The following is a 17,524-nucleotide window of genomic DNA, read 5'->3' on the forward strand; positions in this document are numbered from 1 at the left end:
AAACGACGCTACAGGGATAAAATTGAACTCCAGTTTGAACAAGCTGACTCTAGAGCTATGTGGCAGGGGCTCAAAACGATGACAGACTACAAAGGCGCCTCCCTCAAACTGAACAGTGACATCTCCTTAGCAAATGACCTCAATACCTTCTATGCGAGGTTTGATGCTGGTAATAACAACACCAGCTCACAAGCCTCGGCAATGGGGGGGGGGGGGGGGGGTCGGCTGCTGATGGAGGCGCAGTGTTCAGGGTAACAGAGCATGAGGTGAGGCGGACCTTTAAAAAAGTGAATATCAGGAAGGCAGCAGGTCCAGACGGCATCCCCGGCCGCGTCCTAAAAGTCTGTGCCGACCAACTGGCCCCAGTATTCACTGACATATTTAACCTGTCCTTAGAACAGGCTGTCATCCCCACCTGCCTGAAGAAGTCCACTATTATCCCTGTACCCAAAAAATCCAAGCCTGCTTGCCTCAACGACTACCGCCCTGTAGCTCTCACCTCCATAGCCATGAAGTGCTTCGAGAAGCTAGTAAAGGGCTACATCTGCTCCTCCCTCCCCATCAACATGGACCCCCTGCAATTTGCATACCGCCCCAACAGGTCCACGGAGGACGCCATATCCCATGTGCTGCACACAGCAGCATCACACCTGGACAAGAGGCAGGGGAACTATGTGAGAATGCTATTCATCGACTACAGCTCGGCATTCAATACCATAGTCCCCTCCATACTCATAGCCAAGCTCAGGGACCTGGGCTTGGGCTATGACCTCTGCCAGTGGGTCTTGGACTTCCTGACTGGCAGACCCCAGGTGGTGAGAGCAGGCAACTGCACCTCCTCATCCATCACCCTCAACATAGGGGCCCCCCAGGGCTGTGTTCTGAGTCCCCTCCTCTACTCCCTGTACACACACGACTGTGTGGCTCAGCGGAGTAGCAATACAATCGTCAAATTTGCTGACGACACAGTGGTGGTGGGCCTGATCTCTGCCAACGACGAGAGGGCCTACCTGGAAGAGGTCAAGGTCCTGGCGGGATGGTGCCAGGAAAACAGCCTCTCCCTGAACGTCAGCAAAACAAAGGAGATGATTGTGGACTTCAGGAGGTCGGGGGTCAAGGACTACAGCCCCCTCAGCATCGACGGGGCACCGGTTGAGAGAGTCAACAGCTTTAAGTACCTCGGAGCCTACATATCCGAGGACTTGACATGGACCACACACATTAACAGTGTTGTGAAGAAGGCACAACAACGCCTCTACTTCCTCAGGCGCCTAAGGAAGTTCCAAGTCAGCCAGAAGATCCTTAAGAACTTCTACTCATGTACAATAGAGAGCATCTTGACCGGCAACATCACCTCCTGGTTTGGGAATAGCACTGCACAAGACCAAAGCAGACTACAAAGAGTGACACGTTCAGCCGAATGCACAATTGGAGGGGGGCTCCCCACCCTCCAGAACATTTACTACAAGCGTTGCAAGGGCAAGGCTAAGAGAATCATTAAAGACTCCAGTCACCCGAACAACTGCCTCTTTGAACTGCTGCGGTCAGGCAAGCGATACAGGAGTCTCAAGGCGAGCACAGAAAGACTCAGAAGAAGCTTCTATCCCCAGGCCATCAGGCTGCTAAACGAACAATGAATGAACACTACACAACAACAACCACCAAACGCACATAGCACACACATCCACACGCACACACTCACTTTAAACAAACACACTTTAGCACCCACTCCACACACTTATAGCACACACCCACTTTAAACAAACACACTGTAGCACCCACTCCCCACACTTTATATTTATGGATGAAGGATTGCACTACAACTCGTACACCTTACTGTAAATTGTACCTAAAATTGTACCTCATCCCATTTCTGCTTTGCACTAGATAGTACTGTACATTAGTACACTGCATAGTATTGTGTATTGTATATTATATGGTAACTCAGAACATTGTACATATGTCTATACCGAACACTGTGACCTCATTTTCTTCTTCTAAATTCATGCTATATTATGTTATTATGTTATTTGATACTATCTTGTCTAGCACAGTCTCTGGAGCGTAACAGTAAGAAGCATTTTGTATGAAAGTATTCTGTACTTCTGTATGACAACTATTAAAGAACTTGAACTTGAACAGTGTTTATTATTAAGAGTCAGACAGTCCTATCAGTGTTTATTATTAAGAGTCAGACAGTCCTAACAGTGTTTATTATTAAGAGTCACATAGTCCTAACAGTGTTTATTATTAAGAGTCAGACAGTCCTAACAGTGTTTAGGTTCCATCCTAGAGGCAAATCTTTCCTGTGACAAAATGGCATCCAATGTAATAAAAAAAGTCAACCAACGAACTCGATTCTTGTACCGGATCTCCTCTCTGGTAAACAAGAATACCCTGAAGACTCTGGCAGGAGCACTCATTCAAGGGTACTACGACTATGCTTGCACCTCATGGTACCAAAGCACCTCAAAGGCGCTAAAAACAAAATTACAAACATCTCAAAACAAACTGGTCAGACTACTGCTTGACCTTACTCCTAGAACCCACCTCACCCCTGCCCACTTTGACAACCTAGGATGGCTTAGAGTAGACAACAGAGTACAGCAACTTGCAATGGGCCTGGTCTACAATATACACTACACGACCAAGGTACCCATGTACATGTCAAAATACTTCCCAAAGGTCAGTGAATACCACGATCACAACACCAGAGGGAGCTCCACAAATCATGTTAAACCCAGATTCGGCTCAAACAAGGGACTAAACACGTTTCGCAATTATGCCACATCAATGTGGAACGCCCTACCCAAAGCTGTAAAGGAATGTGAATCACTACCCACTTTCAAAAACACTCTCAAAGAACACCTACGGGAGACTGCAATTTGAAACTGGCCCCTGTAAATGTCCTAACACAACCCCCTCCAATGTACAGTAAATTACCAAGTATGGTTTTGTCAATATTCCAATGTACAGTTTTGCTTGTACAGTGTCCCCCACCTATCTGTATGTCATTGTTATGATGAATTGAAAATGGGGGGCCCTGATGTAAACAAGACGAAAGTCTTTCTCTGGTCTGCATCCCCTTAACAATTGTATGTATTGAGCAGCTGTACTGTACTGTACCCATTCTGCAATCTGTTAATAAAGTTTTCAATCAATCAATGTTTATTATTAACAGTCAGATAGTCCTAACAGTGTTTATTATTAATTAAGAGTCAGACAGTCCTAACGGTGTTTATTATTAAGAGTCAGACAGTCCTAACAGTGTTTATTATTAACAGTCAGACAGTCCTAACAGTGTTTATTATTAAGAGTCAGACAGTCCTAACAGTGTTTATTATTAAGAGTCAGACAGTCCTAACAGTGTTTATTATTAAGAGTCAGACAGTCCTAACAGTGTTTATTATTAAGAGTCAGACAGTCCTAACAGTGTTTATTATTAAGAGTCAGACAGTCCTAACAGTGTTTATTATTAAGAGTCAGACAGTCCTAACAGTGTTTAATATTAAGAGTCAGACAGTCCTAACAGTGTTTATTATTAAGAGTCAGACAGTCCTAACAGTGTTTATTATTAAGAGTCAGACAGTCCTAACAGTGTTTATTATTAAGAGTCAGACAGTCCTAACAGTGTTTATTATTAAGAGTCAGACAGTCCTAACAGTGTTTATTATTAAGAGTCAGACAGTCCTAACAGTGTTTATTATTAAGAGTCAGATAGTCCTAACAGTGTTTATTATTAAGAGGCAGATAGTTCTCGTGTTAGTTCTCCAGCAATTGGCAGCAGTCCGTGCCCACGGTTGTGGAGCCTGATGGCTACTGGCAGTAAGGACTAGGACTGGCTGAGGGGGAGTCGGAGAGCTTTTCCAGTATAGCATGTAATTGATCAAATTAAAGAAATAATTAAACAAGAGATGGGTTTTGATGTTGTTTTCTGGTCTCTGCAGAGGATGCTCCGTTCTGTAAAGGCCTGCTCTCCCTCCTCTTCAGCCTCCACGTGCTCTTCAAGAGTCCTGTCAATCTGCTGCTGGAGCTCGGCCAGGACATCCACAGCCAGCTGGGAGACATCGACCAGGTACACCGTACACGCCACTATTACTGATACTGACTGTAGTGCTGCTGAGCTCTCACGGTCAAGGTCCAGTTTATTAGTATGTCCCAAACTGGGCTCATGTTACAGCAGATAAACAGGAGCTCCAAAAAAACACAGCAAAAATACATAACAAGAAGAACACAGACAGACATGTACAGTACATGGTCGCAGGATCATGACAACAGTCAAACAAGCAACCACAACCATCCCCCCACCCACCCACCTCAACGCCTCCCTCTCCTGCCTCTTCCATTGATGGCACGAATGGAGGTAGGTATAAATGATATTCTTCTTTCATTTCAGATATTGATGTATTGATGTGTTTCTCCCCCTTCCATTGTCTTTTTTCGTGGACAGGACGTGGAGGTGGAGAAGCAGTCTCACTTTGCCATAGTCAACATGAAGACCGCTACCACGACAACCGTAAGTGCAGCTTGTGTAGTTCCTTCCTCCAGCATGGCCGCCGTAAGCATAGTAACCATCGTTTTGTACACAGCAATGGACGAGGCAATGGTTGCCATGTGTTGATATGAGGAATTTACATTAACATTTAGTCATTTAGCTGAACGCGTTTATCCAAAGCGACTCACAGGTTCTCTACGACAGGTCAGCAAGAAGGGTACAACTCTTTTAGCTGAGTAACAATGATCATCAAACAGTGTTGAAACTTTGAGTGCTGCAGTGTTGAGTGCATAGTAGTAGATTCAAGAGATTTATTCGTCACATACAATGGGGGAAATAAGTATTGAACACATCAGCCTTTTGCCCTGTAAATATATTTACAATGTGGCCATTCAAGTGAAATATTCACCAGACTTTGGTATTAACTCAGGGAATCTAGACAAAAAAATCTAAACATTAAAGTCCATACATAAATGTGTAATAAAGTGGAATGACATAGGAAAAAAGTATTGAACACACTAACTGAAATTAATTCAATACTTAGATTACAAAGCCTTTGTTTGTAATGACAGCTTCAAGGACGCTTTCTGTATGATGTAACTAATCACCTGCAGTATTCAGGTGTGATTTTGGCCCATTCCTCTACACAGATTGTCTTTAAATCTTGAAGATTGCGGGGGGGGGGGGGCCTCTTGTGAATCTGGATCTTCAGATGCGTCCACAAATGTTCAATTGGGTTTAAGTCAGGTGATTGACTGGGCCATTCCAACAAGTTGATTTTCTTTCTCTGAAACCAACTGCAAGTTTCCTTTGCTGTTTGCTTTGGATCGTTGTCCTGCTGGAAGGTCCGCCCATGTCTCATCCTCAGCATCCTGGTGGATGGCAGCAGGTTCCTCTCAATAATTTCTCTGTACATGGCTCCATTCATTGTTCCTTCAATGATATGAAGTCTGCCAGTACCAGGAGAGGAGAAGCAGCCCCACACCATGATACTTCCACCTCCAAACTTCACTGTTGGTATAGTGTTATTCGGGTAATGTGCAGTGCCATTTCTCCTCCAAACATGGTGTGTTGTGTGACAGCCAGAAAGTAACATTTTGGTCTCATCTGACCAGAGTACATGCTCCCAGTAGTTCATTGGCTTGTCCAAATGTTGTTTGGCAAACTTTAAACAAGCTTCAACATGTCTTTTCTTCAGTAGTGGAGTCTTGTCGGCTGAGCGCGCACAGAGGCCATGGCGGTGGAGTGCATTGCCTATGGTCTTTTCTGTCACAGTTGTACCTGCTGCCTCCAAGTCTTTCTCGAGCTCTTTCCTAGTGGTCCATGGCTCTTTGGCTACTCTTCTAAGTATCCTTCTGACTCCCTGATCAGACATTTTGCGAGGAGCTCCTGTGCATGGCCGGTTGATGATGGAGTGATCTTGCTTCCACTTGTGGAAAATGCGTCCAATGGTGATTACTGGAAGATTCTGAAGTTGTGAAATACGTTTTTAGCCAATTCTATTTTCATGATTTGCAACTATCTGTTTGTGAAGGTCTTGAGAGCTCTTTGCTTTTACCCATCAGTTGATGTTTCTTGTGTGGCACCTTGGAAACAAATTTTTATTTTTTATAGCCCATCAATATATTCTAACCCAGTTGACATTATTAGCACAGATAGGAGGTAGAGTTGCCTCATTAGTTTTGGTTTTCAGCTAGTTCCTTGCCTTTCCTTGCTGTGGTCTACTGCTTTTTCTTAGTGTGTCCAATACCTTTTTCCTGTTTCATTCCACTTTATTACACATAACTTTATTTACATATGGACTTTAACACTTTCCGTGCCAGCAGGGGGTGCCAGAAATAGGCGCTTGAGTACCAACGCTGTAGTCAATGGAGGGCGATCATATTTGCGAACGCATAAACTATATCTTAAATTATGGCTATGTGTCTAATACGCCTGCCGCTTATCAATGACTTGTTTGCAGTCAACATTGTCGAAACGGATTGTTTTTTAATCGGTTCATTAACGTTTGATACCATTTTGAAAAACGCTCGTTTTTTGAAACTTTCAGAAAAAAAATGATTCTGCAGTAATCGCGCTTTACTGTAATACACAAAACACGTTATCATTTTTCCGCCTATTTATTAATCGTTTTCAAATAAACGCTAGATTATTAAGACATATTCCACTCTGTTCTGATGGTGGGCAATGAATGGGATCGGCTCGGATTACATGCCTGACAAGTAAAATGTGGAATCCGGACTCTTTTTTTCCCATCCATTTCATTCAGTCCAATCCAATGGGGTGCAATACCATCCGGAGAGATGATAGGGGTCGGTATTTTCCCTGTTCGAGCTCAGACAGATCCCCACTGGTAACATGAGGCTAGATTGATGAAAAATTTATGGAAATCGATAATTAAAAAAATAACGATTAAAAACTAGATTTCTCGTCGGTTGGCACTCAACGCATGGCATGAACTAACGAGATTTCTCGTGGCTGTCACTCAAAGTGTTAATGTTTAGATTTTTTGTCTGGATTTCTTGAGTTAATACCAAATTCTGGTGCAAAATTTGCTTGAATACGCTCACTGGAAATACATTTACTGAACAAAATGTTGATGTGTTCAATACTTATTTCCCCCACTGTACATACACGAGACATGTAGTGAAATGATGGTAGCCATGCCCGCCTTGATTTAGCAAAAAATACAAATAAAATAGAATAATAAAATAGAATAGATAATAAAATAGACATGATAAAAAGTACTAAGATAAAGTCCAATACAATGCTAAGCTTTAAGAATGAACCCTTTCACTACCACACTACATAAGGTTAACCCTTTACTATCACACTACAGACGGTTAACCTTCTGTAGTGTGGTAGTGAAAGGGTTAACCATTTGGTAGTGTGGCAGTGAAAGGGTTAAAGGTAGTGAGTCCTATATACAATACTATACAATATACAGTTTTAAAGTGACCTTTTTTCCCCTTATTTTTTTTATGTGACCCGTAGTGTGTTTGTGTGTGAGAGAGTGCAAGTGAGGATGTGTGTGTGTTCATGTGTGCATGTGTGTGTGGTAGAGACATATTAGTATATTAGGAAGATATACATTACCAGTCAAAAGTTTGGACACACCTTCTCATTGACTGCTACTGATCACAAACATAATAATTTGGTGTCTTATTACTGGATATTGAAAACGAGTCACAGTAGAACAGTAACACCATGCTTTTCCAACAAGACATTTTCTTTTGAAAGTGGTTACCAATGGTTACATGCGGCCACACTGGAATAAAGAACTCCACAAACCGTGCGAGGCCTTTATCAGAAACATATTTTACCACGATAACAACGCGCTCCAAGGCCCTTTAAAAAAAATAATGGTTAATGCTTGCGTCTCCACATCACCTTTGGAACAGCCTGCTTGAGACGTTAAAATGACTAAAACATTTTGGAAATTTAAAAGCAGTTATAAACAAACATTCTTAAACATGAAAGGAAATTCTAGAGTAGTACTGTTACTGTTTCTTCTTTTTTAGAGTTGTTTCTTGTTTTATCATTTACTATAGATAGAGAGCAAGACTCTGTGAATTGTGTGATGTAAGGAAGGAGCTTTTGCTTCGAAACATGTTTGTTCAAGGCTGCGATTAAAACTTGTTTGAATCTGAGAGTGCTGGTCCGGCTTCCTCCTGCTTTTTTCTGATGTAAGGAAGGGGCAGGACTAGATAAGCTCAGGTTCTTTCTGCCCCTTCTCGAACCAAAATCGATGTTTTGGTTCTTTTTATTTGTATGTGTGAGTGTGTTTGTATGTATTATGTGTGTATGTAGATGTATGTATGTATATTGTTTTTGCTTTTATCAATTTGTTGTGATAGTTACGTGTGTTGGTTCGAGATAAATACAAATCAATAAATCAAACCTTGTGATCCGCCAGCTGCTGGTGCTGTCTCAGGTCGACCGGGTTCTGGACGAGGTGGACTGGCTGATCGCCAAGAAGAAAGGCCAGCTGGGCTCCGACAGACCGAGCTCCGGTAGGGACCCGACACACACCTCCACCTACCTCTATAGATACAACATGGTCAGGTGGTTGGTGATAGATACATTGTTGCTATAGATACAACGTGGTCAGGTGGTTGGTGATACACTGTTGCTATAGATACAATGGTGGTCAGGTGGTTGGTGATAGATACACTGTTGCTATAGATACAATGGTGGTCAGGTGGTTGGTGATACACTGTTGCTATAGATACAATGGTGGTCAGGTGGTTGGTGATACACTGTTGCTATAGATACAATGGTGGTCAGGTGGTTGGTGATAGATACACTGTTGCTATAGATACAATGGTGGTCAGGTGGTTGGTGATACACTGTTGCTATAGATACAAAACATTTTAAACCTTTTTGTTTTTTCACCGCAAGCGCTTCATCCTAGCGCTTTTCTGCCAGTAAAAACACTATATGGACACAAGCCCTAAGTACTTCTGGGCCCTATTCCCCGTACCTGGTTCAGGTACGCCTCATCTGAAAAGACAGCAGGTGTCGATCACAGAAATCCTGATTTTCTAACGGCATTGATTGATTGATTGAAAACTTTATTAACAGATTGCAGAATGGGTACAATATAGTACGGCTCAATAGCCTCGCAGACAAGTTAAATGCATAATCTATAGGCAAATTTTAAGTCCCTCATTACCCCAATCAATCAGATTATATTTCTTTAAATGTGGAATAATGGAATGAATAATCGAATGAGATCTTGCTAGCGAAAATAATTAGTTCAACTCTTTCAGAATAAGTAGATAAAAACAAGCCCAAAGAGTATCTAATTGATACGAATTAATAGATACTTATGAGGATATCTGTACTGTATGCGCTTAGGTATCATGTACTATATAAATACATGGTTCCCAAAGTTTTCAAGGCGTGACCCCCGAAATAACGTGTCAGAGAGGCTTGGAGGCTTGCAGTTTCACTATTAATCAGGTTTTAATCTGTTTCGGACATCATCCATACATGCATTGAATTGATTAACCGTTGGTTTATACCAGTGACACTTCATGTTCATCACATTCTTGTTCATCATCAGATAACAGTGCTTGAACAGATAAATGCATTTTCTCAAATTCATTCATCAAAACATCAAAGGCTTGCAATTGCTCATTCATTTTCTCAAATCACGTCCACGTCATCAAATCCGTCAAACAGCGCATCTCCTCAAACATTTTAATCCCAGTTACAATATCACAATAACGTGTGAGTGACAGTGATACAATTCAACAATCCACATTCATTCACATCCAGACTGATCCAGATTCTTCGTAATTCACATTCACAATCCACGCATAAAGACGCTTTAATTTATGCTTGAATGAAACACAATCCGGGCACTCCGTTAAGCAAATACATCCACAGCGGAGAATATGAAACTAATCAGAGCCAAACGCCTGATAGGTTTCATTCATTAAAGATATCCCAGCGGGATTCACATTTGCAATGCGCCGTTATTAAAATAACCACATAGTGTGTATCGCGACTCCGAGCGCCGTATATATGACGTGCATTATTTAGGACAAAGTAAATCCATAGGCTGAATATGATTTATTATCAGCATTTTAGGTATATTATTTTACATTTCAAAAGCCCCCTCTAGAAAAACGAAGCACAAAAACATAATTCAGAATGGTATAATGGGATCTAGACTGTGAGGATTATTTCAGGAAGGGAGCTGGCATTTCTTTGCGAGGGCATGGCCAGTTTATCGAGCTAACTGAACTAAACCCTGCGCTGGACCAGGTTCAAACTTTATGATCTGTTGCCATAGTGATTTAGACAATCGCACTTCGAGGAACGGAAATGTCTAGCTTAAGTCAAGTTATCCTGAAAATTATCCGGCTAACTCAGTTAGCCAGGTACAAGGAACAGGGCCCTGGTGTAGTGTTTGTGTGATGTAATGTAACGTTAGTGTATTGTTTGTTTCTGTTTAGGGGAGATGTTTTGAATAAGCTCCATCTCACCTTTTACAATGTTAATTTCCCTCTGTGCCACCTGCTTATCATTTGTTTAAAGGTGCAAATAAATCCGTACATATAATAACATCAGGTCTGATCAATGATAACATAAGGCGAATACTGCACGTACTAGATACAGACAAAGAGGACATCACACCTAAGGCGATACTATCCCTGGATGCTATGAAAGCATTTGACAGGTTGGAATGGTCGTTTCTATGGGCAGTATTGGAAAGGATGGGGTTAGGAAAAGGTTTCATTGATATGATTAAAGTACTATACAAGGACCCATCGGCCAGGATTACAACAGGCACATTCATCTCCGATATCTTTCCGGTATCACGCTCAGCCAGACAAGGTTGCCCTCTTAGTCCCGGACTATTCGATCTATCATTAGAACCTTTAGCACAATTTATAAGACAATCCCAACACATAGAACCAATAGTAATCAAGGGCACACATCATAAAATTAGTTTATATGCGGACGACGTAATATTGTTCATGCAAAACCCCAACAACACATTGCCGCTTATACTCAAGTTGATAGAGAACTTTGGTGATTTATCGGGATTTAAAATAAATTGGCCTAAGTCGGCTTTTCTTCCTCTTAACACCAGTGCAAAAAAAGAGACAACCCTCCCAGGTGCGATACCCATGGTCAAACATTTCAGATGCTTGGGTGTGAAAATATTTCCCACCATAAGACAAACGGTGAAGCACAATTACACAAAAATACAGAACAAAATCAAGGACGACCTGGACAGGTGGGCAAAACTTAAAAACTCAGTACAGGCAAGGGTATCAATAGTTAAGATGGATGTATTACCAAGAATCAATTTCTTCAGCTCAATGCTTCCGTTACCTCCTCCAGAGGGCTACTGGAAAAGATTACAAACCTCCACATACAAATTTATTTGGAATAACAAACCACCTCGCATAAAAAGATCCACCGCACAGAGAAATAAAGCAGACGGTGGCATGGCAGTCCCAGATTTTTTACAATATTTTAATGCCTTCACATTAAGACCATTGAAGAAGATATGGTTTGACCCCGAGGCTTTGGTATCTTGGAGAAAATTAGAAGAAAACATAGTAGCCCCACAGAGATTGAAAGACATAGCATACACTAAACTTTCAATCAAGCATTGTGAGCGAGAATTTGGCCCAATAATAACCCATGCAATCAGGACATGGCGGGAAACACAAAGGAAATTTCCTAACCCTCAAGTATGGCATAATCACACTCCCATATTCAATAACAATGCTCTCTTAATGGGAAAACGACCTATAAGATTCCCTATATGGGAAGAAAGAGGCATACACTCATTAGGGGATATTTTTAATAACAAGGGCCTCTGTAGTTATGTCGAAATATGCATAAAGTTTAACCTCACCGAGTCCACATGGCTTTTTTACATACAGTTACGACTTTGTATGAGATCTCACGGTGTTCCATTACACATACCAATTGAACACCACAGATACCACAAATTTTTCTATGAAAGAGATACATTGGGAGGTTTTGTATCAGGTTTTTATTATCAATTACTAACGTCCTCGTATGAAACCCTTCAACTAGACAATGTCTGGAGGAGGGATATACCCAGTGATGCCACAGATTACTTGTAAAAGTAATCCGATTACTGATTACTGATTACTCCTTTAAAAAGTAATCCAAGTTACTTTACTGATTACTTGATTATCAGAGTAACTTAGTTACTTTGAAAGTAACTAGGTTACGAAGTCGTCGTTCCCCCAACAGTTTTTTTTAAACGCTTTATTGAAAGTGCATAAATTGTTTTTAACTTGTTTCTCTGCACATAACGTAAATTGTTAAACTAGTGCTTCAGCTTCTGTACCATCAAGTATGGTAAAGCAACAGTCTATGATGCTCACAGCATTAGAGCAGCCAGCCAGTGGTTTTACAAAACCAGTGTATCCATTCACATCTAACAAATGCAGGCTGAACTATTCAATTATATCAACTGTAACTATTAAATTGTTTTTATAAATGTCTCTCTATAAACATACAAGCAGTCTCTCTTTAACATGTAAATTAACTGTAAATCTGGCAAATAAGAGCTTTTCTCTCTCTCTCTCTCTCTCTCTCTCTCTCACCCCTCTCTCTCTCTCTCTCTCTCACCCCTCTCTCTCTCTCTCTCTCACCCCATGCCTCTTTCTCTCCAACCCCACCCAGACAGCCTACATCTCTAATATAATAATAATAATAATAATAATAATAATAATAATAATAATAATAATAATAATAATAATAATAATAATAATAATAATAATAATAATAATAATAATAATAATTATTATTATTATAATATAATCCCTTCTCTCCCTCTCTGTGTGTATGTGTGTGCGCGTGTGTGCTTGTGTGTGTGCTTGTGTGTGTGTGTGTGTGTGTGTGTGTGTCTCTCTCCCCTCTCTCTGTCACTCGTGTTCTCCCACCTGAAGAACTGTGGGAGAGCATTAGAGCAGCCAGCCAGTGGTTTTACAAAACCAGTGTATCCATTCACATCTAACAAATGCAGGCTGAACTATTCAATTATATCAACTGTAACTATTAAATTGTTTTTATAAATGTCTCTCTAGTCTTCTTGCGGTTTCACTTCGTTTAGACAAGCGTTTTGGGGTGGAATTCTCAGACGAATGCGACGGAGCCCTGCTGTCAGACGATTGGCGCATATGTCACATGACGTGCTGTGAAGACCCGCCCTACTCTGCCTCTGATTCGCAGACTGTGGATGGGGAATGTGATTGGGCCAAAGCAGAGTCACTCACAGACAGAGAGTCCAGTCACGCCGCGAGGACACATTCTTGTGTAACCCTTTCACTGCCACACCACGTCACTCCCAAATAAGAAAAACAGCTCAAAAATGTATTTTTGACTGTCGAAAACGAAATAAAATACTGCATTCCGCATGCATTATGAATTTATGATGAGATAGTAACGAAATAGTAATGCACAGCCACTTGGACAAGTAACTGCAATCAGATTACTGGCTTTTAAAGATTAACGCGTTAGATTACTATTTTCGGGGGAAAGTAATCAGATTACAATAACGCGTTACTTAGTAACGCGTTACCGGCATCACTGGATATACCAGACCTGGAAAATGACTTTGATTGGCAAGGAGCCTGGGCAAATGTCCGACTTACATCAAGGAACCCGGATCATCAACAAATCAATCTGAACTATATTCACAGGACATACTTGACTCCTATAAGGCTGTGCAAAATGGGGCTTATACAAGACTCCAAATGCTCCCAATGTACAAATGGGGACGAAGGAACATTTATGCACATGTATTGGGACTGCCCACCAGTTAAGGCATTCTGGAAAGATGTGTCCCAACAATTATCAATACTCGTATTTTGGAATATACCTGTACACCCCGCGGTATTGCTATTGAATGATGTTTTTGAGTTTGCAGTGAATCCACAACTAAAAAGATTGGTTTTATCGGGTATCACAGTAGCTAAAAAACTGATCGCATCACGTTGGTTTCAACCGGAAAAAATGTGCCGGAAAGTGTGGTTTCTTACATATCTCGATGTGATATATCAAGAAATATCTACAGCAAGAATTCTGGGGCTCAATGAATCCAAAATGTCAATGTGGTTAGAAGTGGTGGAGAGAATAAAAGCTAGCCTATAATGGTGGTGTCTGGTTAGGAGTGAGGGATAATGGAGGTACTATCCAAGAGGGGGTCCGGGAGGGGGGGGTTTGAGCTGGAGCATATGTGTGTAGGGTTTTAGAAAATAGGTATTAGGGGTATATTATATACTAACATTTATATAATTGTAACTTCGCTGGATATACACTGTATACGGTTAAAATGTTATTATTGACTATTTTTGTTTTATCCTGTTTCTGTACTTGCATATATTTTAACCACCTTTACTGAAAGTTTCATTATACATTGTGTGTTGAGTACTGACTTTTAATAAGTTTTGTTTTGCAATAATAATAAAAATTAAAAAAAAAAAAAAATAATAACATCAGGTTGTTATTGTTGTGCACAGGGGAGGCCACCCAGGCGGAAGGCCTGCAGGACCCGGTGGAGAAGGCTGTGACGCTGCAGCTCGGGACCCTCCTGACGGCTCTGAACGAGCTGGTCCAGACCGCCCTGCTGCCGGGCGCCTCCACCGACACCCTGCTGCGGGAGCTGAGCCGCACCTACACCACCCTCACCACCCTGGTCAAATACGTGGGTGTTTATAGGGTCTTACAACACCCTGGTCAAATATGTGGGTGTCTGTCCGGTCTTACACCACCCTCGTCAAATATTTACATTTGGTCATTTAGTTGACGCTTTTATCCAAAGTGACTTACAAGTTCTGTACGACAAGTCATCAGGAAGGGTACAACTCTATCAGCTGAGTAACAATGTGCATCAAGTGTTGAGTGCTACAGTGTAGGTTAGTATATTAGGACAAGTGCATGACAGTAAGGTTAGTTAGGGTTAGTTATTTTTTTTATGTGGGTGTTTGTAGGGTCTTACACCACACTAGTAGTCAGATATGTGGGTGTGTGTGTAGGCTCTGTAGGTCAGTGGGTGTTTGATTGATTGATTGAAAACTTTATTAACAGATTGCAGAATGGGTACAGTACAGTACGGCTCAATACATACAATTGTTAAGGGGATGCAGACCAGAGAAAGACTTTCGTCTTGTTTACATCAGGGTCCCCCATTTTCAATTCATCGTAACATATGACATATATGACATACAGATAGACAGTACTGCTACATTTATACATTTATGACATACCAGATTTGCAAATACATTAATGTTTGTGATACGAAAAGAGTCCAGAAAAAAAGTATATACATTTGACGTAGAAACTGTACATTGGATGAGGTTGGGTAGGTGGGGGGAGTACTGTACATTGGAGGTGGTGGGGGGGGGGGGGGTTGGGTAGGAGGGGTGGGGGGGGGACACTGTACAACTGTACAAGCAAAACTGTACATTGGAATATTGACAAGACCATACTTGGTAATTTTTACTGTACATTGGAGGGGGTTGTGTTAGGACATTTACAGGGGCCAGTTTCGAATTGCAGTCTCCCGTAGGTGTTTTTTGAGAGTGTTTTTGAAAGTGGGTAGTGATTCACATTCCTTTACAGCTTTGGGTAGGGGGTTCCACATTGATGTGACATAATTGCGAAACGTGTTTAGTCCCTTGTTTGAGCCGAATCTGGGTTTAACATGATTTGTGGAGCTCCCTCTGGTGTTGTGATCGTGGTATTCACTGACCTTTGGGAAGTATTTTGACATGTACATGGGTACCTTGGTCGTGTAGTGTATCTTGTAGACCAGGCCCATTGCAAGTTGCTGTACTCTGTCGTCTACTCTAAGCCATCCTAGGTTGTCAAAGTGGGCAGGGGTGAGGTGGGTTCTAGGAGTAAGGTCAAGCAGTAGTCTGACCAGTTTGTTTTGAGATGTTTGTAATTTTGTTTTTAGCGCCTTTGAGGTGCTTTGGTACCATGAGGTGCAAGCATAGTCGTAGTACCCTTGAATGAGTGCTCCTGCCAGAGTCTTCAGGGTATTCTTGTTTACCAGTGAGGAGATCCGGTACAAGAATCGAGTTCGTTGGTTGACTTTTTTTATTACATTGGATGCCATTTTGTCACAGGAAAGATTTGCCTCTAGGATGGAACCCAGGTAGGTAATATCTTCTTTCCTTGTGACAATATTGTCACCCACTGTAACTGAGAAGCCGTCGGTCTTGCTGAGTTTGTTATTTGAACCGAAGATAATGGACTCTGTTTTGCCCATGTGTAATGATAGTTTGTTATCAGCGAGCCATATGCATATTTTGCCTAGTTCTGAGCTGAGGGTTTTTTCAACCTGTAACTTGTTCTTGTCAGAGACCAGCAGGGCTGAGTCGTCCGCAAACAGGAACAAGTTGCAGTCACAAGCTGATGACATGTCATTTGCATAAATTAGGAACAGTAGCGGACCTAGTATGCTTCCTTGTGGAACACCACAGCTTACTGTGAGGGGGGGGGGATAGGGTACCGTTTACCTCCACCATCTGCTCTCTCCCCTCCAGGTAGGATTGCATCCAGCTCACTGATAGACTATCAAAACCAATTGCTTTTAGCTTGTCAATCAGAATGGTGTGATTGACAGTGTCGAAGGCCTTTTGTAGGTCCAGCATGACCATGCCGCAGTATTTGCCTGCGTCCACCTCTTGTTTGATGTGGTCGTTTAAATAGAGAAGGCATGTGTCAGTGGAGTGGGATGTTCTGAAGCCAGATTGGAATTCGTAGATTCGATTTTTTTCCGCAAGGTATTTTTCGACCTGTTCGTATAAAAAATGTTCCATGACTTTCGATATGGAGGTAAGGATAGAAACAGGGCGGTAGTTGCCTGGGTCTAATTTACTGCCTTTTTTGTGCAGGGGTGTTACTCTCGCAATTTTGAAGTCCTTGGGGACGTGTCCCTGTTTTATGGAGAGGTTTATTATGTGTGTGATGACTGTTGTGTATAATGTTTCTGCTGTGATATTAATTTCCCCCTGCATGTCGTTTCAGTATATCCAGCTGTGTTCGAGCCAGCAGGGTGCGTTACCTGCACGCTTCGAGAAACTGGTAGGTCTATATAAAATAACTACGTCTTAAAGCCCAGCATCTTAGTATACATTGCGTCTTAATATATATATATATATTACATTTAAAGCCCAGCTTATATATATTACGTCTTAAAGCCCAGCTTATATATATTACGTCTTAAAGCCCAGCTTATATATATTACGTCTTAAAGCCCAGCTTATATATTACGTTTTAAAGTCCAGCTTCTTATTATATTCAGTTTTAAAGCCCAGCTTCTTATTATATATTGTTTTAAAGCCAAGCTACTTAGTATATCTTGTTTTAAAGCCCAGCTTCTCAGTATATCTTGTTTTACAGTCCAGTTTCTTATTATATCTTGTTTTAAAGTCCAGCTTCCCAGTATATTGCTTTAAAGCCCAGCTTCTCAGTATATCTTGTTTTAAAGCCCAGCTTCTCAGTATATTTTGTTTT

General features: G+C 41.4%; 1 protein-coding gene across 1 annotated transcript in view; it reads left to right on the plus strand.

Annotated features, from left to right (window-relative positions):
• Nucleotides 1–17,524, plus strand: part of fanci (FA complementation group I) — a 122,967-nt gene that overhangs the window by 94,278 nt on the left and 11,165 nt on the right. The window contains exons 29-33 of the mRNA XM_084330243.1: nucleotides 3,948–4,075; nucleotides 4,451–4,516; nucleotides 8,412–8,508; nucleotides 14,521–14,705; nucleotides 17,036–17,092. Coding sequence (XP_084186369.1) covers nucleotides 3,948–4,075; nucleotides 4,451–4,516; nucleotides 8,412–8,508; nucleotides 14,521–14,705; nucleotides 17,036–17,092 — 533 coding nt within the window. The remainder of the gene's footprint in view (nucleotides 1–3,947; nucleotides 4,076–4,450; nucleotides 4,517–8,411; nucleotides 8,509–14,520; nucleotides 14,706–17,035; nucleotides 17,093–17,524) is intronic.

The sequence above is a fragment of the Notolepis coatsorum genome (genome assembly GCF_963971535.1).
Source record: "Notolepis coatsorum genome assembly, chromosome: 15".
NCBI lineage: Eukaryota > Metazoa > Chordata > Actinopteri > Aulopiformes > Paralepididae > Notolepis > Notolepis coatsorum.